General features: G+C 38.8%; 1 protein-coding gene across 1 annotated transcript in view; it reads right to left on the bottom strand.

The window, feature by feature from the left end:
- Positions 1 to 438: 438 nt before the first annotated feature.
- Positions 439 to 15,833, bottom strand: part of LOC147797090 (uncharacterized) — a 42,232-nt gene continuing 26,837 nt past the window's right edge. Inside the window, exons 3-20 of the mRNA XM_087144001.1 lie at positions 15,282 to 15,416; positions 14,430 to 14,579; positions 14,011 to 14,139; positions 12,356 to 12,487; positions 11,779 to 11,889; positions 11,290 to 11,400; positions 9,239 to 9,349; positions 8,542 to 8,652; positions 7,665 to 7,819; positions 6,077 to 6,371; positions 5,741 to 5,854; positions 5,458 to 5,612; positions 4,862 to 4,987; positions 4,453 to 4,523; positions 4,112 to 4,152; positions 3,816 to 3,912; positions 3,102 to 3,207; positions 439 to 2,749 (exon numbers count right to left, since the gene is read on the bottom strand). Of these exons, the coding sequence (XP_087000127.1) occupies positions 2,675 to 2,749; positions 3,102 to 3,207; positions 3,816 to 3,912; positions 4,112 to 4,152; positions 4,453 to 4,523; positions 4,862 to 4,987; positions 5,458 to 5,612; positions 5,741 to 5,854; positions 6,077 to 6,371; positions 7,665 to 7,819; positions 8,542 to 8,652; positions 9,239 to 9,349; positions 11,290 to 11,400; positions 11,779 to 11,889; positions 12,356 to 12,487; positions 14,011 to 14,139; positions 14,430 to 14,579; positions 15,282 to 15,416 (2,225 nt within the window). The 3' untranslated portion in view covers positions 439 to 2,674. The remainder of the gene's footprint in view (positions 2,750 to 3,101; positions 3,208 to 3,815; positions 3,913 to 4,111; positions 4,153 to 4,452; positions 4,524 to 4,861; positions 4,988 to 5,457; positions 5,613 to 5,740; positions 5,855 to 6,076; positions 6,372 to 7,664; positions 7,820 to 8,541; positions 8,653 to 9,238; positions 9,350 to 11,289; positions 11,401 to 11,778; positions 11,890 to 12,355; positions 12,488 to 14,010; positions 14,140 to 14,429; positions 14,580 to 15,281; positions 15,417 to 15,833) is intronic.

Genomic DNA, 15,833 nt, shown 5'->3' with positions numbered 1-15,833 from the left:
AAAAGACATCAAAAGCAATGCTTAACCGATACTCACATTAACCGACATTCAGATTAGATATCAGTGCTCCCACCAGCAGTATTGTGAAAAACAAACCACTTCGATATCTCTTAGCAAGCAGCGAAAAGTTGGTTTGTTCCATGCATTTGGATTACAATACACTGCCCCCCCCCAAAAAAAAAAATCAGCTACGCCCTCCCTCCTTGTTGCATAATGCTTGGGTTTCTAAAAGAATTAAAAAAAAAATCCCAAATTATTTGAATCTGACAGGGCTATAGCACGGCACACAGCCTAGATCTACGTTTTCCATGCCTTTCGCTGTGTGGAAAAGCCGACGGCCCCAAGGCCGTGTCCTGACGATCACGCTGTGGAACGCACAGGGCAAAGCTTCCACCCGAAGACTCCAAGGAAATTCTTAATCCTTTGCTTGTTCCGCCACCTCGAGTTATTTATTCCTAAATGACTACTTGAATGTAATAGTTTACAGGCCTATATATATAAGATAATATAAAAAAAATGAATAATCTTCCCAATTATAAATTCGTATCAAGGTAAAGCGAAATAACGCTTCACGAGAACTAGTAAGGTACAGGTGAAATGTGAAAAACCTTATGCTTAATCAAGATCGTGATACAATTCAAGCAAAGCGTCTTTAATTCGAACGCAACTTTCAGCAAGCAAAAAAATGAGCATGCGCTTACCTCTCTAAACAAATCTACAATCCTGCAGTTAATAGATGATAATTTGGGCGATGAGCAACTTTGTCACTGTCCCATCAGTATACCACAAAAAGTCGTACAATTTTACGTTTTTATGTTTGACCGCTTGAAAAACTTATCACTAGTTTTCCACTTCCTGACCCTAGCAAAAGTCCAGAAAAGGAATAAAAGTATGTAACAGTCCATTAAACGGTTAATAGTTGGTTTGTAATTTAAAAAATATTACGGATACAAGCATTAGTGACATATCAAAGTTAAAAATCTGCGTAGGTTGAACAAACAATAGCAGGAAATTATAATACAAATCTTTCACTATCGAAAAAAGACAACAGAGCGAAAACATGAAATGAAAGGCTGCTGAAATAGTAGCGCTCTGTAACATAATAATAGTAGTTCTGTCTCAGAGTTTTATAAGATAAAAGCTGCTACTCGTTTAGCAGTTTTGTTTTGATCTGTTTTATCTTGTTTTATTTTTTCCACATTCATGAAATTAATTCCTACGTTTTCATTTTAATCAAGCCCTTTATAGGAAAGCTTTTGAAAGGTCAGTTCCGTATCTGCATTGTAAGACAATATCATTGTTGTTCAAATTCACTTGTTACTGCTATAAAGTGAATGACATTTTGAAAAATGAGGCAGTCAACCATAAATCGCTCTGTATCGCTGCATCACCAAGCACATACATTTGCATAATCAAATAAGTTACGTCAATACATGTGCGTAATCCTAACGAAAAAATCGCTAAGGAAGATGATATGGAAATATACCAATTGTTATACCTCAAAGCAAGAAGATTATGGCATATTTCAGATATACGTTATGTTCAAATGCCATTTTTAGCGAATCCAAAGTCAGTATACCGAATAGATAATGTCAATATAGTACGTCTGAATCTAAAAAACGGATTGCAATTAATGTACACTTTTGTGATTGTCATATCGCAAGAAACAAGTAAATATATACAACGCAGTGTATGTGATACTTAATTCAAATAATAAAAACTCGGCTTTCCTGAATACAGTCAAAGAAAAACAAAATTAAGCGACCTCCGATAAAACTTTACCAAGTGTTAATTTGAAATAAAAGTTAATTATCCTAATCCATATACACGCACCATATAGCCTTTAGTTTGAACAAGCAAGTGTAGTAAATTAAAGGACACAAATACATTCATGTGTAAAGGTAAAGTAGTACATAAGATAAATCTTTCATCATAGTGAAATAAAGAAGAGAAATTAAGTGAAAGATAGATAAATATAACATCAGAAATTAAATAAAACAAAATCACTGAGTAGCTAATTTAAACTCTCCTGAAACAAGTGTAATTCTGAGTTTGCACAGCAACAGAATGAGGGTTAATGTTACACCACGCGTCAATGTGACGTTGACCTCAGCTGATTACATCATTTTTGGCTATTCGTTCAGCAGATTTCGTTTGTTGCTTATTATGAAGACAGGTAAATTTTTTTTAATGTTATAACAAAAGCGTCGCTGTGAAGAGATTTTTCAAATAGTTCCCTGTCTGCAACTTAATTCCTTCACTAGCATATACACTTTCATTAAATGGACATCGACTTATTAACTGAGGAAGAAGTTTACGTTCTGAATTTCAGTGTAAAGAAAACTCTTACAAACCTTACCCCGCGAAAACACCATTTCAGTTTTGAATTCGGAAAAATTAAAAGTAACTTTCAATCATTTCCATGGATCCTGTCACTATTCATCATTGACGGTATTGGGGGTCGCAAGATTACATTTTATTGGTTATCCTGTCCTAACCCTTATTTTCCGTACCGCGAAATTTATTTGGTCGCTAATCAACATGTATTTATTATAGAACAATTAAACGTTAACATTAGACCTAAACGTTAACATTAGCTCTATGTGCTGTTTAAGGTCCAAGCAGCCCTTGACGGTCATCATCCATGCATCATTCGACCTTGGCTTGAATCCAATCAATTATCATCCAGCTCTGGGCGAATCATCAAGTACATGTAGTCCTCTGATGTTAGCAGCAGTCGCATGTAGGTCTGCAATGAGGAATATGGCACAAATGTGTCCGACTTCAAAATACTGTAATGGAATAAATTTCGACGACTTTTGTTTAACCTGTGGTAACTGTGACAACACAACTCTCCCCTACGCAGTAAGAAGGGAAGCCTATTCGGTATGCCATGGTATGATAGTTGTGAAAAGAGCTGTTGCAATGAAGCTAGCCAAGTTTGAAATGGTGCCAGCTTTTCTGAGAGGCTTGACACAATAGAACGGCGCCTTTTGTATTTACCAAAACAAAATGAATGATATGTACAGCCCCCTATTTAGAAAATCTCCTCCTTCAAAAGTACTGATACTTTTTTCTTGTGGAGACACTTAAGCACGCACCTTCTCAATTTGGTTTTCGGCCATTGATTTGAGAATCGAAACCAATGTCTTGAATGCTGGTCTCTCCTTTGGGTCCTCCTGCCAACACTGCGTCATCAGACCGTAGCTGTGATAAAGAAGATAGTATCGGACAACTGTGCCCACCTGTCCCATTGCTCCGCGGTGTTGTCAAGTTTGCCTCATTTGACATGTCGAAACATTCCCAGCAAGCGTTAAGTTCTCATGGCTCAGTTGGGTAAAGTAATTCTGTCCACGATGTTTTCGTTTATACGAAGAATATATTTCCCGCTGTATATCATGTAGAGACTAAACTACATGTGTTTTTACTGTTGATTTTAAAGAATTCCAGAAGAAAGGGATACGATACCGGTATAAGTGTATGGATGAGGGGTCAAAGTTAAAACCTCTTCAGGATCAGGATTCAGTGTTTAATTGTATTAATATGTGACCCACTCTGTGAAAATGAGTCTTAAGTTGCCAGAGCCACTTGGGAGTAAAAAGTCCTTTAGAATAATTTTGCACAGTGAAAACCAATAGGAACCCAAAGCTTTTTTCACCATGGAGCATCCACTTCCATAAGGACGCCAAACTGAGTGATACATCAAAACAAAAAAACTCAATTTGCTCTTTCCAATACATATGAAAACTCACAAAGTGGCTCTGGTGACTCATTTTCACAGAGTGGGTCACATATAAAGAATAAAGAAGTCTTACAGTTCGTCGTCACAATTGCTTGGTTTTGGCATACGGTATCCATTTTCCAATCTTGAAGGTAGGTCCTTCGATTTGATATCTTCGTAAGGAGTGGCACCTAACAACGTAAGCAACTGAATACTCTTAAAACGTGATTCATAAATAAGGTTATCGTGTTAGTACTCAATTCAGATTTCAAATTAAAGAACAATCGGGTCAAACATGAAAATGGAACTTAACGCTAATGCTTGCGCCCGTAGGCAATGGAATGGATTTTTCCGAAAATGAAAGACTCAACGTCTTTTGCAACTTCATACCAAGAGTAGCTATTTCCCAGAGAAGAATTCCAAAGGACCACCTGATGGCAAAAAGAAGGAAAATGCACTCATTCTCTCATTAGTATGCATGACAAAAATTTATTCGATGCAAACAAGGTGAATTTTAACGTATTTAGGACATGATTAAAAAACTTTGACCTACTATTCCTCCCAGGCAGATTAATAAGAAATTTGGGAAATACAAAGGTATAATCCGCCTAGGCAGAATAGTAATCCGTCTGGGCGAAAGAGTAATCTGTTTGTTGGGCGAAACATTTGGTCGTACTTTTTTAGTCATATCATGAATACACTTCCGTACAATTCCCGTACTGGGCACTTACACGTCACTCTTTGACGTATACACCTGCCTCAGCAACGATTCCAGAGAAAGCCAGCGAGTGGGAACTCGAGTCTGGAAAAAAGTCAGTGATACAATGAAATACCTATGTTCAACCAAAACTAAATCAATCATGCACCGAAGCTTTCCATTAATGTAAGTTTCCTGGTACACTATTCCCTTTGTCATGAATCAGATTTTATAGTTCCTGCAGTTATTTCCACAGGTTTCATAGAAGTAAACAGGAGAAAATGAAATTAAGGGCCAGGCAAAAAGGAAGTGGTCCTTGAGCAATAATGCTGAACAATTCATAAAGAGACACTGATTAGTATGTGGAACTCTTATATTCATTTTTCTTAATTACGTCTTCAGTAATTTTAGATATGGCAGCAATTTTTTAATTGGGATCATACCTTGGATGTCTGGACATAGATATCTTCTCCTCGGGATAAACCAAAATCTGAAACCTTAGCAACCAGATCGTCGCTAAGGAGGATGTTTCTTGCCGCCAAATCTCGATGAATCACCTGTAAGTACAACTTGCATATTTACTTCTACAGTTTCTGCTTTGTTTCCCGTAGGCAGAGTTGCCGTTTGTAATTGATACCCAGTTTGGCGCGTCATTTACTGCTCGAATGTCACATTTCTTCATGGTGAAAAATGCATTCGCAACTTTTCTACTGGAATTAATTTTAATGTAATGTCATGTTTCGTTGAACCCTTCTGGGTGTTTGTTTCGCTTTTTTGCAATGCGCGAAATTGCATTTTTATTTAATATCCAGTACTCTATGAATTTTCTGCATGAATGCCATATTTTTCCTTATCAAAGTATTCAAAACGTTTCTAATTCACTTCATTTTGTCTGAAACTTAGGTTTTATTTTAACCCAAACAGTCACATTTACCATTAAATATTATCTATGCATGTAGTGCAATCGATTTAACAAAACTTGTTATGTTCTCATGTAATGACGACAGCCACACCATTGAAATATTCCCCCCGATGCAGCAAGATGTTGCATTCCTTTGGCAATGTCCAGAGCAAACTGTATCAGCTTCTCAGAAGACAGAGACATCTGGCCACCGTCTCCTTGGGATCGGGCATTTCTCAGGTAGGTTCGCAAATCACCGTTGGGCAGGTATTCCACGGCCACGTACAAATCATCTGACAAGTTGTAAACAAATTATTTGGTGACATATATTACGCAAGGCTTGTAATTATTATTTCATCAAATTTGGGTTTACAATGAAAAGAAAACATGATTTCATGATTCAAATCTATGATGCATTTACCTTCGTGTTGACAAGCGGCGAGAAGGTTCACAATATTCGGATGACGTCCAACTTGAGTCAGAATTCGAAATTCCTCAGTGAAGTTCTGATGGTCAGCCGGTGACGCGTGTGCCACTGTTGAAGAAGAAGAAGAAATTAAATACATCCAGAAACTACTGAAGCTACAAGGGAATGCAAAATTTAAGTAAGGCAATTAAGAATTTCTCCTGTAAGATAATTTGGACAGGCAATACAATTTTGCTCCGAGTGTGTGGTGTATTAAAAAGGCCAAAGTGCTTTACCATATTAATCATGGTCAAACGTTTGGTATAAGAGTTCTTACTCTTAAAGCCTCACCCTTCAGTTTCTTGACAGCAGCTTTTGAGATTTTCCCTCCAATCACCACTGCTCCTTCAAGAACTTCCCCGAAGTTTCCACTGCCCAGGACCGTCTTGCTGATGATCATATCTTCCCACTGTATACCCCACTGCTGCGCCCAAGATGGTAGTCCAAAGTCTTCATAGGTCGATGATTTTGACGATAGACCAACATCAAGAACTTCATATGATGACGATGGAACACCATGACCAACTCTCTCATAAGGTGACGGAGTTGTTTCCATGTCTGAAGCAATCTTATTTTGATAAGTATTCTAGATTAAACAATAATGAAAGAAAGGGGTGTGACTATGGGTTCAGCATGGAACGAATGCATGTACTTCTTAGTCGGCTTCTTTCAAATATTATTTCTTTATCCAATCTCCCATCATGAATACAAATCTTCTTTTAAAATTTTATTCCATTCCCAAACCTTCTTAAGAACAGAATGTACTGGACCAACGTTGTCACCCACGACGTACTCTTCGCGTGTCCCATTCGTAACGGCCAAAAGCTTATGATAAATTCAGGGACAGGTTTCTTATCTGCTGCAACAGTTGCCATTAAAATACACGCAACTTATTTATTTGTAAGTATTAACACAGAAAACACACCCAGTGGGTGGATCGGTGGGCCAACGCCAGTGGCGGCGCAAATGCACCCACATGACACCACAAGCCACAAGCCGCTTGCACCCATGTTTGCACTCACTAGTTTTGTCACATATTACGAGGGCGATTTTCGTTTTATGACTCATCAAAACCCAGGTAAAACGAGGGATCATTTGCACCCGTGCAATCCTGCCTTGCCCTACACCATGCTTGCACCTACAGCCACTGAGGTCTAGCGCCGCCACTCGCCAACACGCAAACTTAATTAACAAGATGTGCTGTCTTGTTTACGGACTGGAAGTGCTTGCACCTTAGAAACTGCCACCTTTAGGAGGGATTCTATGCTGGTGAAAAACATCTGCAACAACTAAACAAAATTACACAAGACAAACATTTGGCCCCACCCAGTACCTGATGAGCCACTGAAACACATCCTCCACTGACAATTTTACAAACATGTCATGAAATCTTTCTACTGTATGAAGCAGCTTTATACAGACCAACTGCGTCTGCCAAGTCTCACACGATCTGTGGTAGGTATTAAATATCAACAAACACGGCGTCCACTACAAGAAAAGTGTTTTAAAATATCATTTACCCAAATAAAGCCAACGGTAGGCCATTTCGAGTGGGAGGCATTATGAATGTACCAACGGACCGTCACGCAAAACAAGTTTTTGTACCCCCCTTCCTTTCATCTTCATTCTCCGTTCATTATTTTGCAGACAGACCATGATTTTGCCGACAAAACAAAGCAATAAGGGAGGGGGTGTGACACCTCTGACACCCCCCTCCAACGATGCCCGCGACAGTACGTACCGTACTCAGACTACTGATGTGCTGGGTACTCAACCGTAAATCGTCTTTATTGTTTGCAAACACCACGCAAAACACACTTTGCTATGGGAGTGATACCCCCTATACGTCACGTGATTTAGCAGGTGGTCTGTTACTCACCAGTTCTTGTGCTCCGGCGGATTGTGCACCGGATTCGTTTTTTCCGTTACGCCGTCGACGACTGAGATAACAAATGAAAAATCCTACAGCTACTGCAGCCACGACGAGAACCACCACAATGATTACTGCAATGACGGCTGTGTTTGAAGAGCTGGCTGTTGTTGATTGGAAAATAGTTGTGGGCAGTGGTGAGCAGTGATAAACAAGCAAGACAACTAACGACAATGTTTCCCTCCTGTGCGGCCACGTCTTTCAAACAGACTGATGCTAACGTATATCGATCCTTAAGGCATTTTCTCCTAAGGTATTATTCTGAAAACTGTAGTAAGAAAGAACTTAAGAAAGAAAAGGTAGTTTAGAAGTATTTGTCCCGAGTTATTATATTTTATGGGATGCTAAGATTGTAACCAAACAGATATACAAAGAAATGTGACCTCATTACTTAACTTGATTAATTTGAAGTTTTTGAATAAAGAGGTCTGAAACACTGCAAAAGGGAAGTTGAGAGAAATGTTGAAGAGTGCTGCTTCAGGGGGTTTACCATATTTGGTTGTAAAGGAGGAAATAGTCAATTCACAGGTCAACTTTTAGGCCAAAAACCCCTGCATATTTAGTTTACTGGGCATAAATAGCTAGTTTGACATTTGAAGCAAAAATTCTCACTTCATAAAGTTTATAAATGATTTATATTGAGGTTGAGGGCCATTAGCCCCCTTCACGCATGACGGACACAATAGGAAGGTGCTATATGAAGTGGGTAAATTTTAGTAAACCCAACAGATTTTTCCCAAACCAAATAGCACCTTCCTATCATTTCTGCCACACCTCAAATTAATAAGCTAATGTGTATTATGATACTTATAAAAAGTGAACGTACTGAAAATGTCACAGGTACTCCCAGTGTAGAGAGACGGGCAGAGGCAGGTGAATGAGGAACGTTGAGCAGAGCATGTACCTCCATTCATGCAAGGACTGGATTGACAAGGATCTGATGATGGAAAGGAGTGCAAGGATTCAAGTAGAGCGATTTTCTTTTTACACTCAAAGTGATGCATGGACCTCTCAAACAAGTGATGGAACAGCGGAGGTTTTGATGAGGAGTCAATTCACAGCTACCGTAGGAAGCAAAAAATCCTAGCATAATAAGTTTACTAAGTGCACAATGCTGTTCTGTATAGCTCCTCATAAAGTGAAGTGAAAAAAGTCAAGTGGCTGAATAGAGCTTGGTATTATACAATACAAAGTGAACACAAAATGAAGGTTTCACAATTACATGTAGAGAGGTAGGCAGCTCCAAATGAATGAGGAACCCGGATAAGGCTTGTATCTTCATTCATGTAAGGACTGGAATAACAAGGGTCTTTATGATGCATAGATCCATCAAGAAAGTGACGAGACAGCAGTAAAAAAGTATGTGGTTTTAATAGAAAGGATTGCAGATCCTGAAGGAGGACATGTTGCATCTCTGTTAAAGGTTATTCACCAGAAATTATCAAACGTTCACAAAAGAATTCCACAGTGGTTAATGACCATGAAAATTAATGATAATTCATAATTACGCTAAATGAACATACTGAAAATTTCACAGGTATTTCCAGTGTAGGGATACAGACAGGCACAACTGAGGCTGGAACCCTGAAAACTGCATGTACCTCCATTCATGCAAGGGCTGGACAGACACGGATCTGATGAAAGACAAGAGTTAAGTCCAAGAAATCAAGTTAGTCAGTTTTCTTATTATTAAGGCTATGCAGAGTCTGAGTGTCATCCTTTATTAAACCAATCGTTTAATGGCTCCAAAACATGTGATATGCGAGCATGCAAAGTTCATGTGAACCCACCCACCAGCCAATGAGAGTCAACTTAAGAAATCAAGATGCCTAACTCTAGGTCAAAACATCATGCAGACTTAAATTTAAGCTAATTAGTAACAGGACACAAACACCCACACGCATGTGGCCTAAATTTCACGTAAGTCAAATAACTTGAGCAAATTTTCCTCTTTGTGCAATGAACGATGCAACTAGTTAAAACAGCATCAAGTTTCCTTTGCACTGTTCAACCAAGTCACTGTGTTCTAGCATTGCATTGTGGAATAAAAGTAACTGGGTCAGCGGTCAGTTACTTTGGCCAGTCCTGAGTAAACATGAAATGTCTCGTGAATATTAAATCATCAAGCTTATCCGAGCCCGAAAAAGAGAGGGGGGAGTTATTGAACACACGGGAAGTCAAAGAGTTTGCTGTCAAAACCCATACACCAGAATTTTCACAACATAAGCCGCGGCTTATACATTGATTCTCAGGCAGAAAAATGTGTCTCTGTGACTTATACACCGGGTGGCATTTACGACAAACTTAGAAGGATAAAATCAATCACAAAAGCCACTGCCGGACAATGCGTACCACGTGTAGGTGGCACAGTCTTGTTTCATTGGTTGCTGTTTAAAACTGATAACTCAAACCTCGAAGAATAAATAAAAATTCAAGTTGCCTAGATGTCGTTATTAATACAATTGCCTGAGTCATGAAGTTGGAAAACACACACGACATGTATACGTAATCATTAACTTTCCTTGCTCTGCTATGACCACTTTTTTAGTGATTATTTTTCTGCTTTTTATTCAATCTATTTTTACGACAAATAATCAGTTTGCTGTAACCTAAAGATATCTTTCTACCATTATATAAAATCAAATTCCTTCAATGGGGCGGCACAGACATCCCGATTTCTTTTTATTTAAAAATTGACCGCTTCAATGGTGTACCTCCGTGTGGCAGATCTTTCGTCTTTTTGCAGATCGCGTTAAGCGTGACATGCCACAGAATTTCAGGGTTTTTTCACTTGGGTTGTCTAATGACAACACTTTCTATGGTCACATGGTTATTGAAAAGAGTCAGCGATTTGGACTGTCCATGAATGGGTCTGCGGTAGCAATCAGGCTAGTCTGAAAACATGATCGCAGTGGTGAGTGCAATGGGTGTGTACCATGCTGAGTGCAGTATGCACGCAACACAAGCAGTTCCAGTGTGATGACTCAAACCAAGTTCTCACAGTGTATTTTTCATTTCTGAAACAATTTGGCGGGTTTTTTTTTGATCGGTGCCAAAAAATCCTGAAGATACATGTAACTTGATGTAATGTTGTGGGCAGTTACAGGCGGTTTTAAATATTTATATAAAAGCCTATTCTTTTGGCAAGTAGTCGGCCTGCAAGCAACAGCGACAGAACGGTTTAAAAGTTTGGGGGTGGGGCAAGTCCCAGCCATTAGACTGAAAAGAAAACAACTTATGAAGTTGCAGTGTACATGTACCTCCAATGGCTGGTAGGCCTATAAAGTGGGGGAGGAATAACTACCTTTTCAAAGATGGAAGGGGGCAATGGCATCCCCCAGCCCCCCATTCTGCTGCCAGTGCCTACAAGATAAACGATCTTTTGATTTAACTGACTTCAAGTTACTGAGATTTTATTGTACGTCCCCAACTGCACAAGTTTTGCTGCCCTCCCCCCCGGAAGAAAGCAAATGGCTCTTATGACATTTTAATCAGGAAATCTTACTTCACACAAACTTTCTAGTAGATAAATATAAACATGCTGCAACCAAGTATATGAATAAAGTGAACATACCGTAAGTTTCACAGGTCATTCCAGTGAAGACAGACAGGCAGGTGCAGCTGAATGAGGATCCCAAAACGCTGCATGTACCTCCATTTATGCAAGGACCAGGATAACATGGATCTGATGATAAATAAGAGTGAAGAGTTTGAATTCAGCTAGCAAAATTGTTTATTCTTTAATTAAGCAATCTCTAATGAAGCTGGAAGGGCAGCAATACGGTGGTTTTTGTGGCTTCCACAAAAGTTTTAAGTTAATGAGGTTAAAGCACTGCGGCGGATACAAAGTCAAATAAGTATATGTATACATGAATATTTCACAAAAATTCCTTTTATGTAACAACCCTCTCTGTAATCTTTGTTTAAACAAATACATTCCTTTACATGTCCCTTAAACAAAACATGTCATTATAACTTCAAACAAAAGTTACAATTTTGCTAAAAGGTTTCTGCAACGGATGATGATGGCAGATGTTGTAATCTGTTTACTTAGTGAACTTACTTGAAACTTCACAAGTACTTCCAGTGTAGCTAGGCAGGCAGGTGCAGTAGAATGAGGATCCTGTGACACTGCATGTACCTCCATTCAGACAGGGACTGGGAGAACATGGGTCTAATGATGGAAGAAAACTACATTACAACGCACATCAGTCCCGTTTATTAATTGACGGAACTTGAACAAAATGCACCAAGCCTTCATAATATAAAGTCAACTAATACGGTGCTGTTTGTACCAAACTGAGTAGATGACAGATGGAAAAGATACAAACATTCCAGGAAAAAAAGTTGTTTAGCTCAGCAAAAATGTATGTTTGAAATATAAAGGCAATACAAAAACAGACCAGCAACACAGTTGTAGAACCCACAGCAGTAGAAGCTTAGTAGATGTAGCAGGGCAAAAAGACAAGCAGGCTACATGGGTATGTGCACAACTCTTACTACAAAAGGAAAATAAATGCAGCCAAAAGTTGTGGGGAAGAATACAATTTTTATTTCACTATCTATATCATATTCGTAATGAAAAAATCAAGTTTATTTTATTAAACAAATTTTGGAATTGCTATTGAAAGAATCCTCACCTCTACAGGTAAATCCTGGTGCACATCCATTACTACAGTAACCAGTGATCTTATCACAGACAGCGTTGTTGAGACAGTAGCATTTATTGAGACATTGTGCTCCATAATAACCAGCAGGACAAGTATCTGGAACTAGTAATCAGGGAAAACAATCATTCAAAGCACAAACACAAAAGAAAACTATATAACAGCATAAAATGAAACGACAAACACAAGAGTAGAACATTACAATCAGCAAAATACATCCAACTGATGAACATAGCCATATAGGCGACAACCCCACCTAAGGATTCTAAACAGCATTTTCCAACTTTCCTTTTACTTCCGTATTCGTATCTGCATTTGTTTTTGCACCATTTTAATTTTATTAAATTTTAATTGCATTTAAATGAACTTGAGCTACTCCCAACTATAACCCCACCTTTCTCCACCCAACATACAGGTAAAATATCTACATATACAGATATATATCTACCTGAGCTTCAGGCATCTTGAATTAACAGTTTTATTTCAAAACTACTGTTTATCTCTAAGTATATCGGAGAACTGATTTGGACCTTTTCTTGACACAAATATCAATAATTCTTGTTTTTGAAGAATGGTCTTTCTTTAGAAGCCTTTATTTGAAACGTACGTGTATCCAAAGCAATGTTACAAAACGTGATTTGAACTAATTCTACATAGTTACCAGTCATCCTCTCAGGGGTCAACATTAAGAGGGCGCACCGGCGCTTTTGTGTCCGATAAACCATGATTAGCGCCTGGTAACACGTAAAACAGCGAGAGATCAGGTGCCAAAATTAGCGCCAGGCTGTTATTGATCTTGTCTTCACAAAACACCTTTCAACAACCTCTTCTCAGGTTAAAACACCTGTTTATATGTTTTTCTACTCACATTTGCAATTTTTTAAAAGAACTTTCTGTTATTTTCACAAGGTCTCTTGTGAAAACATGTGCGCGAAGCTCAACCCATTAAAGCAAAGCTGCGAATTCTGAACATGCCGAATAGAGATTGCATCATTCTGAGAAAAAAAGAGAAACCGAGGGGAACCCTCGCCCTGTGTTCGTAGTGGATAAACCTTGTGCATATCAAACAATGCAGGTAGCCATTCTTTGTAGCCATTGTTTGGCATGCACAAGGGTTTATCCACTTAGAACAAAGGACGAGGGTTTCCCCTCGGTTTCTCTGTTTTCTCAGAATAATGCAATCTCTATTCAGCATGTTCAAAATTCGCATCTTGGCATTAACAGAAAAAAAACCTTTTTAGCTTGTTATAGTTGAGCTCCGAAGATAAATGACACTGCATTCGATTTGGATGCTTCCATATTTATTTGAACAGATAAAATTAGAGAAAACATGTTTTCCCTTGAGTTGCTCTTTCATGTTGACCCCTGTCCTTAATTTTCCTTGATTGGACAATCCTGATCTCTTAACATTGAAAACACTGTTAACATTCCTTTCACAACTGCTCTTGAAAGTTTGCATGTTGTATTGTTACAAATAAGTTGGGCAAGTTGAAATATTATTTGGAAATAATAAGCATAGATGTTCTATGTCCATTGCCTGGTCAGGGTTAATAATGTCATGCAATATCACGCTAATGAAAAACGTCCACTCAAGATGAAAAGGGCAAAGGAAAATAGGTTAAACTTACTTTGGCAATTAATGCCTGACCAGCCTTGTGCACAGCCTTGTGAACATGAACCTGTGTATGCATCACAACTTCCTGACTGACAGTGACATGTCTGAGTACATCCAGCTCCAAACATTCCACTAGAGCAAACTACATGCAAGATGGAATTTCCAGAAATGTTTTATATGGGAATACTTGAATTCGTTTGTAGCGTTGAATATGACTAAAATTATATTCATGGAAATTGCAAAACTTCCCGAGTAAGAACAGTTACATACTGTATATATTACTTCTGCAGTATATAAAAATATGATAGGAACAGAGACAGATATACGATTTTGGTAGACCAATTGTTTGGGCTATCGCAGAAACTGATCACAAAGTGACACGGCTCTTCACTGCAGACTCTGTAATCAGTTCCCTATACGTGGAGTCCTCACCCATGTTACAATCTCTGCCATGGTATCCTGAGATGCAGCTGTTCCCGTAGGGGTCTGGTAGACCAAACTGACTCCCTGTACAACTCTGGATGATGTTACCAGGTCCACATTGGAACTCACAACTCCAGCCAAATCTGTGCATACCACAAGCTGTTGAAAGCAAAAGTCGAGATTATTTTCTATAAAGGCTACCAACCAGCAATTCACATCAAATGAGTAAATCCATAAGGATAAAAAAGCAAAACACAGTAAATTAAAAAAAGACAGGCCCTGATGGATTCTGCAGGATTTCATGCCAAACATCAGAATCTAAAACTTCTGTATGAAAACTGATTGACGAACGGCACTGTTAAATTGTCATTTGTTTTTGCTGCTAACATTCACCCAATTGCCCCATCAGAAAATGTTAGACGTACTATGTTTCTGCCTAGCACACAAGGAATAGAAGCTCAACACAAAAACTATAGAGGATTCACAAATGTCTTCATTTAATTTTTGGAAAGCCTTCCTTTAAAGCTATTCTCTGCTACTTAAGCTGTACTTGCAAAGAGCTGTTTGTAAGTTTTACATCTCGATGGAGCAAAGTCTTTGGTTACATCATCACGTACTACGGTGGAGTACATTACAAACATGGGTAGACTAATGGTAAGATCACCACTACAGTGGGGACTGCACTGATACAATACAGACAGTGACTAATAATAAGTTGACCAGTGAGGCAGCTTCGTCCATTGAATCCTGGTGGACAGATGCAGTCTCCTGTCTCATCATCACACACTCCTCTGTTGTAGCACGTCACACACCATGAGAAACAGAAAGACAGACCTACCTGTGACCAGGCAATGAGCTTACCACTGAGGCAGCTTGGTCCACTGAATCCTGGTGGACAGATGCAGTCCCCTGTCTCATCATCACACACTCTTCCATTGTAGCACATGTCACACATAGCTACACAGGCAGGAGGACCCCACTTGTCAGAAACACAGTCTTGGTGAGAAAAAGTAACACAGGAAACTTAAAATTAGTAGTTGGAAGTGTGCCAACTTCAATACCCTCTGATGGATGCTCAATGTTCACACATGCATATTGAATGCATTCATTGTGAAATGCTACAAATATAGATTATAGATGGAATTTCTAATCTGACTCTTAAAATGCACAGTTAATAATACTTATTGGGGGAAAGGTTGATCCCTGCATATCTGCATATCCGACGAAAGTTAAAAAAGAGTTTTAATTTGGCCGAATACGCATACATTTGGTGCCTACGCACTATCCATTAATTTCACAAACTGCATGCAAAGGCGCGCATTTTCATTACGCATTGCACTTTCCTTCACGCACTGCGGACATTTCAAAATAGACCTTCGCGCTGCGTACACAGTGAATACGCAGCGAGTTTGA

The sequence above is a fragment of the Acanthaster planci genome, linkage group LG12 (assembly GCF_054643075.1).
Source record: "Acanthaster planci isolate LZ-2023a linkage group LG12, COTS_SCS, whole genome shotgun sequence".
Lineage (NCBI taxonomy): Eukaryota > Metazoa > Echinodermata > Asteroidea > Valvatida > Acanthasteridae > Acanthaster > Acanthaster planci.
The sequence above is the reverse complement of the archived record's forward strand: the minus strand, read 5'-3'. Positions and strand labels throughout refer to the sequence as shown.